General features: G+C 47.8%; 1 protein-coding gene across 1 annotated transcript in view; it reads left to right on the top strand.

Moving 5' to 3' along the window:
- Positions 1–13,137: 13,137 nt before the first annotated feature.
- Positions 13,138–21,641, top strand: part of LOC307083333 (phospholipid phosphatase-related protein type 5-like) — a gene marked incomplete at its 3' end in the record, with an annotated part of 23,584 nt that continues 15,080 nt past the window's right edge. Inside the window, 2 exon segments of the mRNA XM_079747182.1 lie at positions 13,138–13,209; positions 21,533–21,641. The exon segment at positions 21,533–21,641 is cut by the window's right edge and continues 80 nt beyond it. Coding sequence (XP_079603308.1) covers positions 13,141–13,209; positions 21,533–21,641 — 178 coding nt within the window. The 5' untranslated portion in view covers positions 13,138–13,140.

The raw sequence follows: 21,641 nt of genomic DNA, 5'->3' as shown, positions 1-21,641 counted from the left end.
GAATCCATCCCCTCTGGTACTCCCTCTGGTCGGGGGCCCATAGCAGCATGGTAGGAGACCCTTACCGACTCACACACACCTTTGAACCGTGGGTGTATTACGGGGCTCTGCTCCACAGGGGGCCCTCTCAGATCCGGGCAGGAAGGAGTGCTTAAAAATATTTTCCTTAAACCCTTCTTTTTCAACGCCTTCTCCTCTGCTACCTCCTAATCAGCCCCCTCGTTCCCACCTCCCCCTGCTCCTCCCCTCCTGTGCATTCTCCTATTTTGTCGTCCTTCTCCTCTCTCTCCTCCTCCTCTTCCTCCTCATCTGTGTTCTAAATTTGTTGCTTCCTACCCCGGCGCCATTTTGGATCCGGTAATAACATTGTCATGTGCTTGGCATGCTGGGAGTTTCCAAGGCTTGCGCTTTATTGTGCATTCATTCATACCTACTAACACACACGCACAAAGTAACACACACACACACACACACACAAATATATATATATGTATATATACTAGCATTTAATTCAGCAGGCAAATTATTTTACGTGTACACAGATAAAGTCTCAAAAGGCTGTCTGGGAAAAGAGGGTTGTAAACAGTTCTAAACCACTTATCCGGTAAATCACTTCTGTGGAACCACAACTGTTGACTGAACCAACGTCTACTGCCAAAAACATCCTCCGTTCTCCTCTCTAGTCTCTCTGGTCAGATGGTGACCACTGCTCCGAAACAATATTTCTGTTTGTTAAGTTTAGTTCTTTAGTAAGTTTGCAGCACCACATCTGTCACCACCACTGAATCGCACAGACGATACGTTTACATTCACATTCATAGAACTGTAAGTTCCTCATTCAATTCTTCCCCTGAGTAGGAGGTGGAGGAGGACACACACACACACACACACACACACACACACACACACACACACACACACACACACACACACACACACACACCAGCCCTTGGTCTAGAAGTAGATCCACACATATTGAAATGAAGGGCTGTCTAGGGCTGATAAACCCTGATACTGCTGCTGACAAAGAGCCCTTGTTGGCAGAGACGAAACAGACAGGGATGTGTTTGAAAACTATGGAGACCCACTGTATTGAGACATCCGCTTTCAATACAAATGTGCACTTGTTTTAGAGCAAGCATCAGGACTATGTGACCCACATAGATAGCTATGTATACATATACACAAGCATGCACAGACGCCCATACAGACAGTTAGAAGGACAGACAGACAGAAGGACGGACAGTACACATACAAGCATACAAACAAATGTAATGCAGGTATATTAATATCAACTAAAATTAACATTTTTTTTTTTTATTCCTAGTCAGTTTTGGTGTGCGGATGATGACGGAGCTGTTGCGTCATCAGCTATGATTAGCATTTAAAAAAGTTACTATGAATTGTACCCCATGCATTCCGTTCATGTGGTGGCGAGTCTTTGCGAAAATGTGAATTGAAATGTTTTCAGACGTATATCGCAGTCATAAACCTGTTACAAAAACTGCATTTGTGGTAATAAAATATAGACGCTTACCTTTATCCTACAACGATAACCGAAAGTCCACCTAAACTTTACGTTTTGTGAATCTTTTAAAGATGCTTTCTCAACAATCTGGATAGATGAAAATCTGTTTCTTGACTCGACTCGGGTCTCAGGTTGTAAGAAGCTCAGCCCAGCCTCTCCTCGGCGGAGCGTGTAGTGGGAGTGACCGACACACCGAGAGACACCAGGCAGACAGACACTATAAGTGCAAGCACTCTGTGGTAAGAATTGCCGTAAAATCCTTCAAAAACAAACACAAATAATGCATTGTTGTGCAAAAAATACGTCAGATCATTATCTTGCTGATTAATTTAGAAATTAATTAATCCCCCCTGGGTTATTGGCCTCGATAAGCGGTCACACCAGAGATTGGGTGACTTAAAAGTTTACCAGTCCACCTGAAAGTAGACCTAGTGATCTAGAATGAAAGTCCTGGTGTTGTTAATAAAATATACATGAAGACTGCAGACCTGCAGTGTGCATGGTGTGGTGTGGGTCAGTGCCTGCGATTTCAGAATCGGATCAAATTATTAACATTATAAATTAGTAAAGCTAACCAAATTTCTGAGTAAGCCCAGGCTAAAGTCAGGACATATGCTGATGGATCGGTCCACTGTTTGGTCCAGCGACACAATGCCCTTGTGTGAGCGTCTCCTCCAGCTGCAGTCAGACAACGTGTCCTGTCCGAGGGACCCGTTAATGAGAGCTTTGTCGCGCGACGGATCTGATACAAACGGAATTAATTTCCTCGCAGGTTTACTACCTGTCACTTACATCTCATTACAGTGTCATCCATTTCAAATGAGCTCCCCACCCCTCACGGCTCGTCCCGGCCAGATTGTTGATCGCGGGACCCAGCTGGTGTGTTCGCAATAACATGCGTCGTATACCCGAGCCCTGGGGGAAGAGAGTTATTGGAGAGGGCTGATAAAATCAAATTGGACAGAGAATTTGTTTTCCAATCACTCCCCCCGTGGAAGAGGCACCTGCTGTAGGCCCCGCCCCCTTGACATTTGAACCAGGACCACACGCTGGTATTTTGGAGGCTTGTCAGAAGTGCTAATATTAACAGAAGCACAGAGAGGGCATCCTAATGGGACACCAGGTATTTCTTGTTATATTCAACACACAACACACAGCTGTGAAGATGGGTCGTTTGTTGTGTTCTGAAACCCATTGTTGTCTACACTCACATGAGGCTATCCCTAATAATCTCCAACATAGGGTTGATCGTTCCAATATAAGACAATCATCATTCAGATTCCACCAGTTAGATGGATATGATTCATATGCAGATGAGCCGTCTCGGATTATGATCTGAGCCAAGCTTGCTCAGACCATGAATCCAGTGTCGCGTTCAGGTCTTCAACAATTCTCTATCATCAGTAACATATGTTACTATGTCATATTTTATTCATCGCAGACTGAACATCAGTCAAAATAGAGAAACAGTAGTTCTTTAGTAAAAAAAGATTTAGATGTTTGGACGGACTATAATAACGTACTAGCTCTTATGTAGGATTTAATGTCGTATAGCAATATAGAATTTAATGGGAGTATAGCATATATCATTCATACTGATGTTCACTGCTGGTATTGTAGTGTAGTATTTATAACGGTAGTATAGTAGTGCGGTATTTAATGGAAGGTAGTATTTATGTAATTTTCCCATAGGAGGTTGTTTTTGTAGTAGTGTAACATATTAGTATTCATGTAGTATTTCATGGAAGTATTTGTAGTAGTGGAATGTATTAATGTAGTATTTTCATGGTAGTACTTGTAGTAGTGGAATTTCTCCATGTAGTATATCATGGTAGTATTTGTAGTAGTGGAATGTAGTAATGTAGTATTTTCACCGTAGTATTTGCAGTAGGGGAATGCAGTTCTTTGTTCTCCTGATTAACGACCGACCCCAGAAGACCACAGCTGTGGCACCAGGCACACTGATGAGGTGTGTGTGTGTGTGTGTGTGTGTGTGTGTGTGTGTGTGTGTGTGTGTCTCTGTGTGTGTGTGTGTGTGTGCGCCTCTGTGTATGTTTGTATGTGCCTCTGTGTGTGTGTGTGTGTGTGTGTGTGTGTGTGTGTGTGTGTGTGTGTGTGTGTGTGTGTGTGTGTGTGTGTGTGCATGCACACACGTGTGACATATACAGAATATGAGTACCTCTATGTAGAGGCACACATGAATGACTCCTCCATGTGTCTAACACCGTGTGCATGGGAGTGTGTAGTAATGCAACCGACTAGCATGCTGCGTCGTTCAGAGACCACGGCTGAACCTGATGTGCACGCTCATCAGCCCGCCCACGTGCACACACCCACCCAGGGGGTAAAACGCACATAAACATTGATCCTTTCAATAATGTAGTTGATGGCCGCTGTGTCGTGAATTAACAGGGAGTAACGCCGGGGTGTGGCCAGGCGTTAACAGCACCACTGTGCTCACTCCCAGGCCTTCCAGTATGTATGGATGCATAATGTGCATGCATGTGAAACTGCAGCGCTAGCAGTGTGCGCCCTGTGTTTCGGCGCCCTGTCCCTCCATAGCTATATGTGCTGATGTATGTTTTCTGCACGGATGCGTGGTCGTGTTCGCCTACATACTGCACATCCCCAGAGAGCCCCCCCCGACCCCCCCTCCCCTCTCCGGCGTCTCTCCCCCGTCCTCCTTCCCTATACGTTCCCCGTCTCTCCCTGTCCGTCCGTCTCAGATCCATACGGCGTTCCCTCCCTGATTCCGGCTCCATTGATCCGTCGTTCCTTCTGTATTCCTTCTCCATCCGCTGATCAGGTCGGCTGTTTATTCATGCGGGACGATCGAGCGAGAGAGAGAGAGAGAGAGAGAGAGAGGGGGATGGATGTATGGAAGGAGAGGGAGGGAGATGGGGCGGAGAAAAAGAGGGGGATTGAGATAAGGGGGAGACGGGGGGAGATGAGGAGGAGAGTGGTGGAAGGATTTGGGAATGATGGATTGAGGGAGGGGGGGATGGAAAGAGAATATTAAAGAGAGGGAATTTGAGAGGGGGGAGTGGAGAGATGGAAAGGAGGGCTGGGAAGAGAGGGATGGAGAGAGAGAGAGAGAGAGAGAGAGAGAGAGAGCTGAAGCAGGATGGAGAGGGAGAGATGTGGAAGTCATGGAGTAGAGTAGGCCCAGGGGACACAGAGCCAATGTCCCATAAACAGTAATGGGCTGATAAGGCACATATTCCTCATATTCACCACGCTGCTGCCATATCTCATCCACAGCCCTGAGGGTCCCAGGGGGGCCGCCAGCCCACGCCAACCCCCGGCCCCACTGAAGGACCGGGATTGGTGGGCTGGGCCTGGCGGGGGGGGGGGGGGGGGGGGGGGGGGGGGAATGGAGGCTTAGGTAACATTCCTCCAAAGCCATGACTTCATTAATATCTGCGCTTGTGTATGTTTGCGTTCCTCTCCTCTCGAGGGATGTCGATGCCGGTTCCGGGGGATAAGGTCAACACCGAACGCCATGTTTGTTTAGCATCCCCACCACATCCTTTAATATACTCATACTTTCTGGCCTCTCAGAACAGGTCGATATAACGGTGTGCCGTGGAGTACCTAACCAAGATCTATTATTGATCATCGGAGGATATTGAATTTGATGTTTTGCCGAACCAATTTATACATAAAGATACGCTCCACATTCAGACATTCAGTCATTATTATAGTCATTAATCATTTTAGTTATTCTTTGTTGCATTGTGATTAAAGAATATAGAACAGAAGCAATAGATACCTGCTAATATTGTGAATATGAGGTTAACTGAGGAATATTCAGTTGCAAAGTATATGATTCTCCACTATATGCAATGCCCTCTTTTCTTCAAGGTACAACCACCTCTTGATATAAGTCAGGTCGTGGGTGGGACAAGGGGCTAGGTGCATGTTAGCGTCTGCGAGCTAATGCCATATTAATGAAGGGTGTGCCGGCACAGGGCGCAAGCAAGCCTACCGCGCTGAACTCATGAGTTTGACCTCCTGATTCATAAAACTCATCTGGGCTTCCTGCGGCCGCTGGCTCCCTCCCACCCCTTCTCAAAAGGGTCGACTATAACGGGACACTCCTGCTGAGGTGGGGTGAGATCTGTTGGACAGTAGCTAATAAAACAGCGGTCATATTTAAGACAAACGTATGAGTATTCTGGGTATACTGAAGGATGTCTGGAGGGAGGGGGGAAGGGGAGGGAGAGGGATAGAGGAAAGCATGAAGGAGATGATTAGGTTGTGTGTTTATGGTTCTTCATGGACTGTGGAGGAGAGGTCCACATGATCCAGAGGTTATCTGAAAGGTAACATTTAAACATGTCAGTTTGAGATTGTCGTTAAAATGAACTAAAGGTGAGAGTGGAAGTCACTGAGTTTACCAGGTACCTGCTGGAAAGCAGGCTGTCAGCGATCAGACTGCTGGGCGGCAGGCTGCTGATCGGTGCGGAAAAAGTGGTGGACAGATTAAAAAATAATGTTTTTAATATAGCGCTGAGGTCATGAGGTGTAGAGTGTGTATTCAGTCATGTATTCATATTATCTGCATATTGTGTTCAGGTCGAAGGTGTGTCTGTTGGCATTTTGAAAATCTTTTTCGATATTTGTTTTTCATCAGTGTTAGAGATTCGGTCAGACGTTGAATGTTTTGGGTTACCAGCACACCGTGTGTGCGCGTCAGGCTGTGTGTTGATGTGCACCAGCATCAATGGCTCCCATCACCTACGGACCAAACACCTTTATCTCTGAGCTCCATATCCAACTGATCCATAATCATAGGACTGGACCACGTCCAACACAACCACACACGCACACACATGTGCACACACGTAAACACGCACACACACACACACACACACACACACACACACACACACACACACACACACACACACACACACACACACACACGCGCACACACACTAACACACACATACACATGCCCACACATACGTGCAAACACCCACAAACACACATATACACACACAGACACAACACACACACAAACACACACACACACACACTCACACACACACCTCTCTGTGTTCGGGGGTGGGTCCACCTACTGTCTCCCAGATAGGGGGACGGTGCGGAGGAGAGCGTGGGAAGGGAGGAAGAGAGGAGAGGTAGATAGATGGCTGGAGAAAGGGGGACGGGGGGGGGGGGTGGTGGGAAAACGGGCATTGAATACAAATGAGTTTTCCCTGTGACACACATAACAGATACCCTGCCTCTGTTCCCTAGCGCTCCACATCGCCTCCTCCCTCCTCACTCTCACCCTCCCTCCCCCCACTCAAACACGCTCCCTCCCTCCCTCTCTCCCCTAACGCTCTCTCCTCTTACCATATCTCTCGCCCTTCCCTCCTTACTCGTACGCTTGCTCTCATTCTTTCTTTCATCCTCCCCTTACCTCTCTCTCTCTCGTTCTCTCTCTCTCTCTCTCTCTCTCTCTCTCTATCGCTGATCGCCACGGATACCTTTCCCCCTCTCCCTCACTGGCTGTGTGTTCTCCCTGCTCGGCACAGCTGCACCAGATCCCCCCCCCCCCCCCTGCCCACCGCACCCTGGAGCCAGCTGCTCTGAGCGGGAGGAGCGGCCGCGTCCACGGCGTGTGCGTGCACGCAGCAGCAGCGCGGCGTGTGTGTGTGTGTGTGTGTGTACAGCCCACCCGGCGGACTCAGAGACGGAGCGGTGGATGGCAGCGTCTGTTCCTCTGACGGAGTGAGGACCCCCGTCCTCTGACCACACCAGCAACTCGTCTCACGTTCTCCTGAAGGACCGGAGGATTCTGAGGACCAGGGTGTGTGTGCGTGTGTGTGCGTGCGCGTGTGTTTGTGCACGAGAAGAGGGAGAGTGGAGGGAGAGGTGAGGGGACACCGCAGAGGAAGGAGAGGATCCGAGGAGGAGAGGAGACAGAGACGGAGTCAAGCGGAGAGAGGTTTAGCGGCGAGCCCACCTCCACGTTCTCTCTCCCTCTGTTTCCACCGTCTCCGCTGTCATGCCCACCACATAGGACTCTGTGGCTGCCACGGCAACCGCCAGCTCAGCAGCAAAGGATCGGAGGTGAGTAGGGAGGGGACAGGTGGAGAGCCTCACTACACACACGCATTCACACACACACACACACACACAAACACATGCACACACACAAACACGGGCACACGCGCGCACACACGCACACACAGTGTAGTCCTAGGAGATTAACAGAGCAGACTGTTGGCCGGAGGCGATTTTGCAGCGATCATGAGTGGGCACGTGAGAGTGCACGGCACAATGGCTGTGTGCCGATGTGTGTTTATGCGAGGTGTTTGCACGTGTGTGTGTGTTTTAAGCTGTGTGTGTGTGTGTGTGTGTGTGTGTGTGTGTGTGTGTGTGTGTGTGTGTGTGTAGGAGAGTGGTCTGCAGTGGGGGAGTGTCTCGTGGTATTCCCCAAACGGAAGCCCTAATTATCCACCGCTGGTAAATCCGACCTTTCTTCCCTCTCTCTCTTTATCAACAGTTACTGAGGTTTACTTATGAGGGAATAGCTAATAGTGCTGCCGTGTGTGTGTGTGTGTGTGTGTGTGTGTGTGTGTGTGTGTGTGTGTGTGTGTGTGTCATTGCATGCCCTGCACGTGCATGCAGTTTATTAGCTAGAGAAAAGGGATTATCAATTCTGCACACTGCCGGCTGCAACCTTGAATCAGCATGGGGTAGGGCTTGAAAGACATATTTTATGACACACACACAAACACACGCACACACAAACACACACCCATGCGCAGCCATGCACACACGCAAACACACACTCAGACACAGTGTATGTGTATGAAATGCCGACGAACAGACACAAGCATATAGCACACACAAACACACATACGCACACACACATGCAGGGGAATAAAGTATGTGTCTGTGCAGGGAAGGGGCGGTTTGGGTAGTCGAAAGTGGGACTGAGCCTGGTAGATCCAATAGCTATCCTGCCCCACGACACCGCTGTGACCCAGTACGGAGCTGTCAGCGGGTGTTGAGGGAGGTCAGTGTTAGTGTGGGTCCATCCCTTCATGTCGCCCTGCGTGTTCATGTGTTATTACTATTCAGTCATGTAGCGGGCGCCTTCATTCGCAGAGACGTTGAGTGTATTTAGATGTCGTTAAGGAGCAGGAAGGGGTCAGAGGGCATCTGGATCTAGGATGCCACCAAGTAGACTGAAGAGACGAGGGCATCGAACCCGCAACCTTTCGAGCACAACGCCCTAATTACAACCATTTCCTGCCCCCTTGGATGTCCTTGTGTATCCATGTCACCATTTGTAAATATGTTCATGCATTCATGTGTTAATTTGTTCAGGTGTCCATGCATTCACACATTCATGTGTTCATGCATTCATGTGATCATGTGTTCATGCATGCATGCATGCATGTGTACATGCGTTCATGTATGCATGTATTCATGTGTTCATGTGTTCATGTATTCATGTATGTATGAATGTATTTGCGGGTCCTCTGCGGATGTGACTCTGTGTGCCTCAGAAATAGCATGAACCAGATGTTGTGTCGAGTAGACTGTGTGCGTGTGTGTGTGTCTGTGTGTTTGTGTGTGTGTGTGTGTATTTGTGAGAGAATGTGTGAGTAATTGCATGTGTCTTATGTGTTATAATTCTGCAGCTTCCTGAGCCCCTGTGAGGCTCTGTTCATCCACCATTTTGATTTTCAGCTAATTGTATTCAGCCCGGTCTTTCACCTCTATTTATCTCCCCTTTTATATCCCTCCCTCCCTCCCTCCCTCATTCTCCCTCTTTCTCCCTCCATCTCTCCCTCTTTCTCCACCTCTATCTGTGACCCTTTCCCTCTCTCTCTCCCGCTCTTTCTCTTTCTCCCCCTCGCTCTCTGTTTTTCAATCTTTCTTTTTTTGTTTGTTTGTTTGTTTGTTTCTTTCTTTCTTTCTTTCTTTCTTTCTGTCCATCATCGTTCTACTGAACGGCCTATGGTTGTCATGGATACGGCGTAACATCGTTGACAGGTCAGCTCTTCGCTGATGGATGACGGCGCGATTCGATCAGCCTCCTTTTCACTCATACTGATAATCACATCCACACACACACACAATCACACATGGCACGGTCACACACAATCAAACATGGCACGGTCACACACAATCACACATGGCACAGTCACTCATTCACTCACTCACTGACTCACCCTGACACTCACACACACACACTCACACACACACACACACACACACACACACACACACACACACACACACACACAGTCACACTCACTCACTCACTTGGACACTACGATACTCACATACTCACTTGGACACACACACACACACACCTTAGAACCCGGGGGGGTGAAGGGGGGGAAGGGCATCATGAGGAGGAAGACAGAAAAGGGCTGGCTGTGAGGGCCGTGTTAGTTCGTCGGGCAGATGGGAGCAGCAGCACAGTACCTTGAAGGCAGGCATTATATTATGTATAACCCTAGAGTACACTGGTTCTCTGATGTGGTAGCCATGCTGTGCTGGGTGTGCGTGGGTCAGGTGCACTGGGGGGGGGACAGGGACAGGTGATCTATGATTCTGCTTCATCTTCTCACCTGGACTCTCGCTGGTGGAGTCAGCACCGCATGCTGCCTTCTGTGATACCGTCTCTTCTTCTCTCCTCTTCTCTCTCTTCTCTGATATCCTCTCTTCTCTTCGATTTTACTCTCCTCCTCCTCTCCTATATTCTCCTCTTGATCCTCTCCTGTCCCTCTGATTTCCTTCTCTCCTCCTTTCCTCCTCTCCTCCTCGTCCCTCCTCTCTACTCTACTCTTCTCTTCTTTAATGCATCTCCTCTCTTCTATTTGAATCTCCTCCTCTCCTATCTTCTCCTCTGACTCCTCTCCTTCACCCCTCTCCTCTCCCCTCCTCTCTCCTCTCTCTAGCCCCTGTTCAGTATTAGATGCAGGCTCCTCCACTGCGAGCTGCAGGAGCCTGTGGAGGTATGCGGCCCGGAACACGACACTCTGAAGGGGTCCCACAGTGACCCACTGCGTGCTCTCCGCGCTTCAAAACAGAGCGTTCAGTATTCCATGAATGCAAATGGAAACCTCTGAGGCTATTGATGGCTCATGCTAGTGTGAAACACAAAGTAAAAGTCCTTGTTCTCGGGAAAACATCAAAACTTAATTTGGTAAACTTGCACCTTTTTAGATTTGACATTCCGGTTAAATGGGTTGAGTTCCTGATCCGATTGGTTGACGTATTAAACCTCCACACCACTGCTACTTCTGCGTCATCATCACACGACAGCAAACACTTATTGTTGTGGAGGAAGTGCGGTTGACATTTCATCTTAATGTGACAAAACGTTGCCATAATGGTGCTGAAACAAGCTCCCAACCACCCTCTCATTATGAAGTACTTTACTTCTTGTTGTCAGGTAGGACTGAAGCCCTTGGATGGGAGTGTCTGGGAGGACAGGGGTGTCTGGTGGTCACAACAGGAAGGTCAATGATGTAGATGTAGATTTCAATGTAGATGTTCATGAACTACTTTGTTCTCTTCTCTCACTCTTTCTCTCTTACTCCGCCTGACTCGCAGTGTGTGTGTGTTTGTGTGTGTGTGTGTGTGTGTGTGTGTGTGTGTGTGAGAGTTCCGTGCAGTATTCTTTCCAGCAAAAAATAACACATTCATTGACATAACAAACTTCGCCTCTCATCTCTTCGCTCTCCTCCCCTCTCCTTTGATAAATCAATCTATGTGCCCAGCTGTCCTCGTGGCGATGGTTTAATCCTCAGAGAGGCGCTGTGTATATTTAACACTGACTCGATCTCATTAGAAACGACTTAGGGGCAGTGACTGAGTCTCATTCAAACTTATTATCACTGGATATGTGACTAACACTGGCTGAGTCCTGTCCCCACTGCTGCTAGAGCTGCCTTAAGACGGGGCGGGGAGCTGAACATGAACTACTATTACTCCTGTTGTAATTACTTACAATGGGATAAGTCTACCCCCCCCCCCCCCCCACTACTAAACATGTGATTAAGATGTGGGTACAAGGCAAGCTGATTCCTTTACCGCCCCACAATCAGAATAGCCTGGCTCCGCCCGCCTGAGTACTTCCGCTCAATTTGAATTTCCCTTCAGTACTACGTCTGGGTCTGCAGTATGTTAGTGGGTTTTCTCCGTCTAAATTATCTGCGTCCAATCAGCGAACATAGGAAGTGGCTGAGATCAATGACGTTAAAGTCAGCTCCCATTGACGGACATCTTCACGCACAGTGTGTGGTTTGTTTACAGCCTGCAGGCAACGTGATTCCCGGCCAAACGCTAGCGATTGGTTATGGCAGATCCAGAGTGGCACTGGGCAGATCCAATAGTTTTAAACTTCAACAGACACCCGCCTTCAAGTGAGTTGACGTTTGTCAATTGAGTGGGTCCAGACTCTCTGTACAAATGAAATGAAGTATGAGAGTTTGGTAGGATCGGGCTACAATCAGAAGGCCTTTCATGGTGCTTGGCGTGAATCAGATTTTAAAAGCATTGAAATCTGAAGGCCAAAACGTTTCATGCAACGTGGTGCCCCTTGGTTCTGAAGGCTGTGATGGTGTGTTGTGAGACGCAGGCAGGGTGGCTGGTCGCAGAGGACCCACCACGCCTCCTCCTCCTCCCAACAGTTCGTCTCCAATTAAATATTCACCGCGATGTGATGTACGCATATTAGTACATCTTCCCCATGGCGACGGGGGAGATGTAGTAACACGCGGTACGGGGTCGTATTAATATATTCATAAGCAATGGGTTGGGGGGAGGTCTTCTGACATCACAGAAAACGCAAGGGGCTCATTTGTAGGACACTTTTGTTGTTGTTGGGCGTGCTTAGTTCCTTTTTATATCCCAGTTTCAAATACCCAAGCTGAAAATAGAGGCCTTGGATAATCCATGTTAATAAATGTTTACATAGTATTGGTAAAATAAACATAAATGAGTTCTGTAGGGAACTTTTAGAAGGCGGGTTGGGAGGTGGTTGGGGCGTCACACAGCCCGAGTTTAGGCGGAAAAGTTTCCTGACCTTAATGACCAAATCCTAAACCTGTTCACTCTTTCATAGACCTTTCATCATATGGTTGACCTCAATAAAACAAAATCAGTTGAGGGTATGAATGTGATTGAGCCGAGCCAACCCGATTAAACCTCCTCCGTCTGGATTCATCCAATTTGACCCTCATCCACGGCTCTGCTGGTGTCATCTCCTGATCTAAAATGGTAAATAGACTGCATTTATATAGCACTTTTTTCTAACCAATGGCCACTCAAAGTGCTTTACAATACTGCCTAACATTCACCCGTTCATGCACACATTAACACACCGACGGCGTGTCAGCCACGAAAGGGGACAGCCAGCTCGTCAGGGCAGTCAGGGCGAGGTGTCTTGCTCAGGGACACCTCAACACTCTGTGAGGAGCCGGGGATGGAACTAGCAACCTTGCGGTTACCAGCCTACCCGCTCTACTCCTTAACCTCCTGTGTCCTCTCGTCCAGCCCCAGGCGTGCGTTGAGTCGACCCGGAGAAGAGGGGGAGAAGGACCCGGAAGGAGGAAGAGAAAGAGAAGAGGAGGATGGCGGCGGAGGAGAAGCCCGGGGTGAAGAGCAGCAGCTCCATTGTTCCCTGCTTCCTGTTTGTGGAGGTGAGTCGGCGGATTCTCTGGCCTCTGATTGGATGAGGAGCAGTGAACGTCAGCAACATGTATTCAACCCGGAGCCCGACGGAGTCATGATATGTGTGACTTGTGTGTGCCGATATCCCGTTTCTTATGTATTGATTTGAGTGTGTATTGATTATATTCATCGTGGTCCTGATCATTTGTTTATTTATTTGTTTTTCTACTTTCCTGTGTCATCATCCTAAGACATAAAGGTTCTCTTTCAGCCCTTCTAAGGCTACGTTTACATGATGACGGTCTGAACAGAAGACGCAAAAGTGGCGTCGCGCCTTCACTTTTTATTCCGCGTTTAGACGAGCGTTTTTGGGAGGCAATCTGCGTGCATACGGTGACGCAAAAGTGTGTGGAATTCGATTGGGTGTGCATGTCAGGCGGCTAGGTGGTGCTGTGCTACACTATCACACAACACCGCCATGTCTGAGCTCATGTGTAGAATCTTCCTTCTTCTCTTATCCGCGCCCAAAAAACCAAAAAGATCCTTCTCTGTTCAGTAATACTATCTGTATATATCCTGTACATTTCGTGGAAAGACTCCTGTAAGTTTATTAGAGCTGTCAGAGAAGCTTGAAGGTCTGACGCATGGAAATAATCCAACATGTTTGTTTATTTCCCTGTACTGGCCCATGTATGCAACTTAAACGCGTACGCAACGTGAGCAGATCTGAGCAGAGTTTTGCGGATTCAAGTTTTCCACTATGGAGGGTGGTTTAAGATTTTTGCGTTTTTAAGCCCCAAAAATGCCGTCACCGTCTAAACGAAAGGCACTTCCGATAAAATATTTGGTCGTTTTTACCCGCAAGCGTCCTCGTGTAACCGGGGCCTGAATCTGTCTTCACTGCAATTACGTTCTCTCACTCTGACATGATTATGGAGAAGCAGAAGAGGTTCAAGTTCAGGTATTTGATGGTCAGGGACTCAAAGGATTAAACCGGGCACTGAGAAGCTTAAGACAAGGCAGGTCAACGGCAACCTACTTAATCAAAACAGCATGAGGCAACTTAAGCCTATAAGCCCTAAGCAACCTGAAATTTCTAGCTAAGTAGAAACCTATACCATGATAGCAATATCCATCTATATGGATATCATCATCATATTTTATTAATTAAAGCTGCATTTTCTATAAGCAACAGAGAGGAAAAATGGGGTGGAAGGTTTCAAAATGCCACATATACGCCTCTCCGTAGTATAAGCCATATGTTATTACGCATCCTTGGACACAACCCAAATACTTCCATGTATTGTATTTCATGTAAACCGCATTGAAATTGTTGAAACAGTAGCCTACAATGTTCCTAGGGGCGGTGCCCACGCGGTATGACTGGGATCGTGCCAAGGAACGTACCCTGATAGGAGGTGTGTCCCCTAGCTTCCAGACAGTGGTGTGTCCCCTAGCTTCCAGACAGTGGTGTGTCCCCTAACTTCCAGACAATGGTGTGTCCCCTAGCTTCCAGACAGTGGTGTGTCCCCTAGCTTCCAGACAGTGGTGTGTCCCCTAACTTCCAGACAATGATGTGTCCCCTAGCTTCCAGACAGTGGTGTGTCCCCTAGCTTCCAGACAGTGGTGTGTCCCCTAGCTTCCAGACAGTGGTGTGTCCCCTAGCTTCCAGATAGTGATGTGTTCCCTAGCTTCCAGACAGTGGTGTGTCCCCTAGCCTCCAGACAGTGGTGTGTCCCCTAGCCTCCAGACAGTGGTGTGTCCCCTAACTTCCAGACAGTGGTGTGTCCCCTAACCTCCAGACAGTGGTGTGTCCCCTAGCCTCCAGACAGTGGTGTGTCCCCTAGCCTCCAGACAGTGATGTGTTCCCTAGCTTCCAGACATATTGCTTGTTCTCCAAGCTTCTGGTGTGTCTTCTAGCTTAAGGTTTTCGTTGTGACCTTCTAAATCTGTCTTCACGGCCTTATTGATTCTCTTGCTCTGACATGATAATGCAGGAGTAGAAGAGGTTCAAGTCTTTTTGATCGACCTGTAGGCCGCTCCGGGAGATAAGCTGGTTTTAGTTCGTAAAATCAGGATGAAGGCATCGTGCTCAGTCATCAGCATGGGTAGTAGTAATAGTAGAAGTAGCAGTAGTAGCTTAAGCAGTAGCAGTATAAGTAGCAGTAGCAGTAGTAGTAGCAGCAGTAGTAGTAGTAGTAGTAGTAGTAGTAGCAGCAGTAGCACTAGTAGTAGTAGTAGTAGCAGTAGTAGTAGTAGTAGTAGGAGTAGTGTAGTAGCAGCAAAAGTAACATTAATGGTAGTAGGTTTGGAATAAGTAGTAGCATTCAGGTGGATTCCTCCGGCATTTCTTCATTTGATCTATCTTTCCAGCTTGGGAGCCCCTGCTATGTGTTTCTCTGGTAGAATAAGTCCATCTTAAATATGCCGATGACCCTCACCATGTGGCTGCCATTGATGTCACCCTACACACCCCAGAGCTGATATCACCCCCTCCTATTCCTGGGCTGCACCAGAAAAGATGACCACGGTGTGCCCCTGTTTTTATTTCAGTGTTCGCTTTCTTGAATCCGTTCCTCTCTCTCTCTCTCTCTCTCTCTCTCTCTCTCTCTCTCTCTCTCTCTCTCTCTCTCTCTCTCTCTCTCTCTCTCTCTCTCTCTCTCTCTCTCTCTCTCCATCTCTTCCCCTCTGAGTTGCTCGCCAACCCCCGATCTGGGTGTCATTTTTTCTTGGTATCATTCTTTCTGGTTGTCATGCTTGCTGGGTGTCACTCTCTCTGGGTGTCACTATGGATGTCAGAGGTTTGGTTGAAGGTGATCAGAGATCCATCAGTCCTACTCTGTTAGAGACTCATACATTCACGGGGGAGAGGGCAGAGAGACTGAGCCTGAAACCAACAATTGCAAGGGGAGGAGTTACATCTTCATTCTTGTTTGGTTGCAGAGGTTTGCTTTGATGAAAGTCAGGGATTGATTTGCCCGATGGATCAGGGACGTGTGTGTGTTGATCCACCACATCTGATTGGGATCTTATTGGCCAGCAGGGGTGCTCTGACGACCAGCAGTGATTAATGTATTGATGATGTGATATTACGGTTATGCTCTGCCAACTCACTCCTGGGCAGCCAATCACAGAGAGGTGGTTTTGGAGGAAGTAAGCTGAACGTCTTATCATTGGCTCATCATGGGAGGTAGATATGGATCATACTGCACTGACAACCACACAGTCCATTGTTCTCACTCCTGAGCCCAAATTCAATAACTAATCCATCAAACCACTGCAAATAAGGGCATGTGTGTGTTCATGTGCATGTGCGTGTCGATGTATGTGTGCATTCATGTGGTGGGTGTGTGTTAATGTGTGTGTATGTGTGTGTGTACGCCTTTGGGGGTGTGTGCATGTGTGCGCTTGTGTGCTTGTGTGTGTGCGTGTGCGTGTGTGTGTGTGTTTGTGTACACGTGACAGTGAATTGTGTATCGAGCCTGAAGGTTCTTTTATATACACCCCCCACCTCCCTCCCCCCACGCAAGCTCATCAACTGTAACCATGGAAACCAATCAGTCATATTCATTCATTCACCGTCTTTCTCCCTCCTTCCCCATCGCTCCTTTTCATCCTCACAGCTCTCTTTTAATATCAGCGTCTTACGTAACCTTGGTTCCGCTCTGCTTTGTGCCGCCATTATACGACCGTCCATTCAGCACCTTTCACCCCTCTCCCCAGCCCTGGGGGGGTCCCTCTTCTAGGTTAAGGGCTGATTATGGTTCCACGTCAACCCTCTGTGCGTCCACCGCATGGGCCTGTCGCAGCCTCCCAAAAACTGTAACATTCCATCGAGGAGACACAGCAGCAAGGGCCGTGATCGGTCCGCTCACTAAAACCCAACGCAGAACCAAAACAGGCTCACGTCTGCGTGGAAGCGTCTGCGGAGCCATTTCGTTGAGTCGACGTGAAACCGTAATCAACCATGATTATTCTCAAGGTCTCTCCCCCCCCTGGGTGTGGGGAGTCTGTCCTTGTCCCTCCTTCCAGGTATAGCATCAGGGGGTGTGGCTGTTTATGTGGGTCCATGAAGCCCTCTGAGACTGAACCTGCGATGAACGACTCTACTTAATACAATGTACTTGACTTCAGTTGAGCCATTCTTATAGACACTGCTGGGAAACCTAAATAACAAACTCACAAAGTCAAAATGAACGATGCTCATGGTTTCTTCTAAGTGGTCCATACTCTGTAGTATTGATTAATTTAGATCAATAGATAGATAACCACTACCGTCAAATGTTTTTTTTTATTCACAGGGACTTACAGAGATTCAGGAGGACACAGGTCATGTTTGATGCACTATGTCTTGACTCCACATACTAATATTGAGCATTCACTCGTATTTGTCCTGTACTGTGGTAGAAATTCTGCAACACGTCAATCTGGTAATAATTAGTCCAATTTATTTAAGTAATAAACATACAGTAATCCGAGAGCTCAGACGGGAGTTTGCCCTGTGTCTCTCTAATAGTCTCGCAAGGAGAAGTCCAATGCACTGACAAAAGCAAGGACTACTTATGCAGTTTACATATAGAATGATTTACGTCTTCTTCATGGCAGACAGGTGTCAGGATTATTGAGGTCAGCTCTGATTCCCAATATAACCACAGTATTGGTAAAACAGGTGATGGAACAACAACAGATGACCTCCCTACATTGTAAAAGGGGGAGGCAAAGAGGTGCCTTCTCAGCTGGATACTTTGACCCTTGACCCCTCCCAAGGGGGACAAGGAAAAGGCATAATTAATGAATGGCAGTTAGAAAGAAAAAATGTAAAAATATAATTGTTCCATTCCATAACTTATTTAGTTGATTTGTATGTCTGATGTATCTTCCCGTGAGCTGTAAATGTGTACTGCGCTGTGTGGCCACCAGAGGGGGCTGTCTGAGCGTGGATTCTAATTCGATGCTTGCGTGTCATGAATATCTAACACATAGTTCGCTGTTCACACTCTTTCAGATGTGTCTGTCCCAGGGCTCATGTGTGCATGTGGCTGCACGCACTCACCCACTCTCATGCGCATACACTCCCAAAAGCCTTGTTAACGAGAGGTTGAGAGAGAGAGCGAGGTGGGGAGATGGAGAGAGATATGAAACACCTTAAATGCCTCCTCCACATCTATAAATAGATAATAACGTCTCGCAGTAGAGTAGATAACACTTCTTCAGCTCCACAGCTGTCTCACACACACACACACACACACACACAGTGCCACAGTATAGCAGAGTACAATAGGTTCAATTATTCCACATGCTGGCTTGTAATGGCAAGGGGATGATGATGATGATGATGATGATGATGATGATGAAGGTGGTGATGATGATGATCATATTATCTTCCTCTTCTTCAAATGGTCTCTGTCTTTGTGTGTTCCTTTTCCTCTTGTCTCTCCCTCCTCTCTTTCTTTGTCTCTGTGTGTCTTTGTGCCTTCTGTCTCTCTCCCTCTGTCTGTCTGTCTTTCTCTCTTTCTCTCTGTCTTTCCCTCTCTGTCTGTCTGTCTGTCTTTCTCTCTCCCTCTCCCTCTCTGTCTTCCTGTCTTTCTGTCTGTCTGTGAAGCGTGAGAGAGTTTACTTGGACAGGAGCCCAGCGCACGCCGTCCATTAATAATCTAGAACACAAAACGGCTCTTAAACACATGTTTCAACTGCATCTCGGGCTGAGAGCAGCACAATGCCCCCCAGTCCAACCCCTCCGCCAACATCATCATCATCATCATCATCATCATCATCATCATCATCATCATCATCATCATCATCACCATCACCATCATCGTCATCATCATCATCCTCACTACCACCATCACAGCCAGTACCTCCACAGCTGCTTCCTCCACAACTTTCACCTCCACCATCAGCTAACTTGTCTTTCCAGTCAGTCGGTTCACGAAGGTTCAATCGAGTTCTTCTGTGTTCTGCGCTGTGGGAAACGACTGCTTTTGTGTGGATCAAGTTATGATGGCTGGCTGTTGACATTGTGTTACGACGCATTTAAACCACCAAGCACTTGATCGGCTGTGATGCAACCACCAAGAGCGTTCTCGCTTTTTTTCAGCTATGTTTTGAATAAGATGCATAATACAAAAAATCTGTCAGTTTTTATCAGTTGCAACATGCAAATAGTTAAAAATATACCAAATGTATTTTAATTAAAAAATCTAAATATAAAGATTAAAACAAGCATTGTTAAAAAAAAAAAAGCTGAAATTACCGAGCAGCGCGCTAAGTTAAACCAGCACCACATCTCATACTCAGGTTCACCCATCCGGTGCATGAGGTACATCCACACTCTTCACCATAACGTCGGTGGGGAGCACAGCGGCCGGCTGGACGCCAATCGAAGGCGACTGCTGCCCTTTCCCTGGCTGCAGACCAGGCCCAGGCACCGGGCTGGTACGGGCTCTGGAAAGAGCAGCGCAGCGCACCGGTGTGTGTGACGGGGCCTCCGCCGTGACAGCCTGCTCAACAGCCGGCCCATTGAGGTGGAGAATAATTCACAACACCTCCGACTGCTCCCCCATTTTGTCTGTGTGCTGCGTTCTGCGTGTGGCAGACTGCTCCGTTGATGTATATATGACGGTGATCGATTCCGCCCCTGAATCCCCCCATAGCGCATTCACGGCGACGGGGAAGTTTTCCCCCTCCGGTGCGTTCCGTTTTATGGTTTGTTTTTCCTGTGTGCTTTAATCCTCTCACCCCCACAATATGTAAATAAGGCGATGATTCACCCACCCGAACGTTGCTGAGCTGTCGTAATCTGTCATGAGGCGAGGTTGGTTAACCAGATAGTTTGGAACACGTGAACGTAGTTTCAGACTGAGATGCCAACACGGTTTGGTAAACAAACACCTTTCAGTGAACGCCTCTGAAACATTTCCACTCCGATCAGGAGACACTCTTTCTTTTTTTGATTATTTTTTCTATCATTCTTCCAATCCTGTCTTTCTTTCTTTGTTTCTTCCATTTTTCTTTGTTTCTTTGTTTCTTCCACTCTTTCTTTCTTTCTTTCTTTCTTTCTTTCTTTCTTTCTTTCTTTCTTTCTTTCTTTCTTTCTTTCTTTGATTTATTCTATCTTTCTTCCATCCTTCCTCTTTTGTCTCCCCCTGCCTCAGTGAATACTTGTTGGCTGATGACAGAGGAGTCACATGACCCATCAGATAGACACACGGATAAGCCGTGCAATGATCAAATGAAAGCCGTGCGCACCCCCTGTGGAGCGTGCACGCGTTCTGGGGGTGAGAGCACATAACGGTGGCATCGCTGGGAGTAAACCAGCCAATCACAGCTCAGATCCCTGCCCATTCCGGCTCGGATGCCATACCCCTACCTGCTCCTTAATGACATCATATCAACACAAATAGATCAAGAAACAATTAACTGCAAGTCACTTTGGAATCAAGCAAAATGACTTAAAAGTACACTGAAACTGGATAAAAATACACCTGGTGTATATACATATTGTGGGAGTTTAGATATTTGTTAAATATGCATACACATATACAACATATCAAGAGACAGTTGCCCCCCCAGTCCACACCAACACAGACACACACACACACACACACACAGCAACCCACAGGTTATCCAAAAATACACCCACCGCTCAGCTATAGTAGATTCACGAATGCCAGCAGCATGAATGTGTTTTGCTTCGCCTCTCTCTCTCTCTCTCTCTCTCTCTCTCTCTCTCTCTTTATCCTGCCCCTCTCTCTCTCTCTCTCCTCCTTCTCTCCGTCTCTCATTTCCCCTCGCAGCTCAATTTATTTCTCTCCTCATTCTTTGTTGTCTTCGTTGCGTTACAACGGAACGCTCCTTCTCCTCTTTACTCCTCTCTCCTCCTGCTGGGAGCTCCTTCCTTCTACCTGCTCACATAGGCGGAGCTTCCACTCTCTCTCTCTCTCTCTCTCTCTCTCTCTCTCTCTCTCTCTCTCTCCCTTTCTCTCTGTCTCTCTCTCTCTCTCTCTCTCTCCCTTTCTCTCTGTCTCTCTCACTATGGATGGGAGGGAGTGGGACCTCCTACACTCCACCTCCTCCTCTTCCACTCTCCACCCTCTCTCTTCATCAGCTCCTCTTGCTCTGACAGCGTGCTAACCTAGTGCTAGCGCTGTGCTAACTTCACGTAGCGCCGAGCTAACCGCGTGCCCACTTTGTGCCGATGCAGTTTGAGCCGGCGGCGTGCTAACCGTCTGCCAAAGGGCGTGCCGTCTTCGCCCTCCCGTGCCTTAAGCTAATGGCGTGCTAACCGTACGCTCGCAACGCCTTAGCCGCATGCTAGCGGGCTAAGCTAACGGCTCAATGCTTTACTTCCAGCTGGTGATCATGGCCGGGACGGTGCTGCTGGCGTACTACTTTGAGTACACGGACACCTTCCCCGTCCACGTGCAGGGCTTCTTCTGCTACGACCGGAGCCTCTCCAAGC

The sequence above is a fragment of the Pollachius pollachius genome (assembly GCF_949987615.1).
Source record: "Pollachius pollachius genome assembly, chromosome: 11".
Classification (NCBI taxonomy): domain Eukaryota; kingdom Metazoa; phylum Chordata; class Actinopteri; order Gadiformes; family Gadidae; genus Pollachius; species Pollachius pollachius.
The sequence above is the reverse complement of the archived record's forward strand: the minus strand, read 5'-3'. Positions and strand labels throughout refer to the sequence as shown.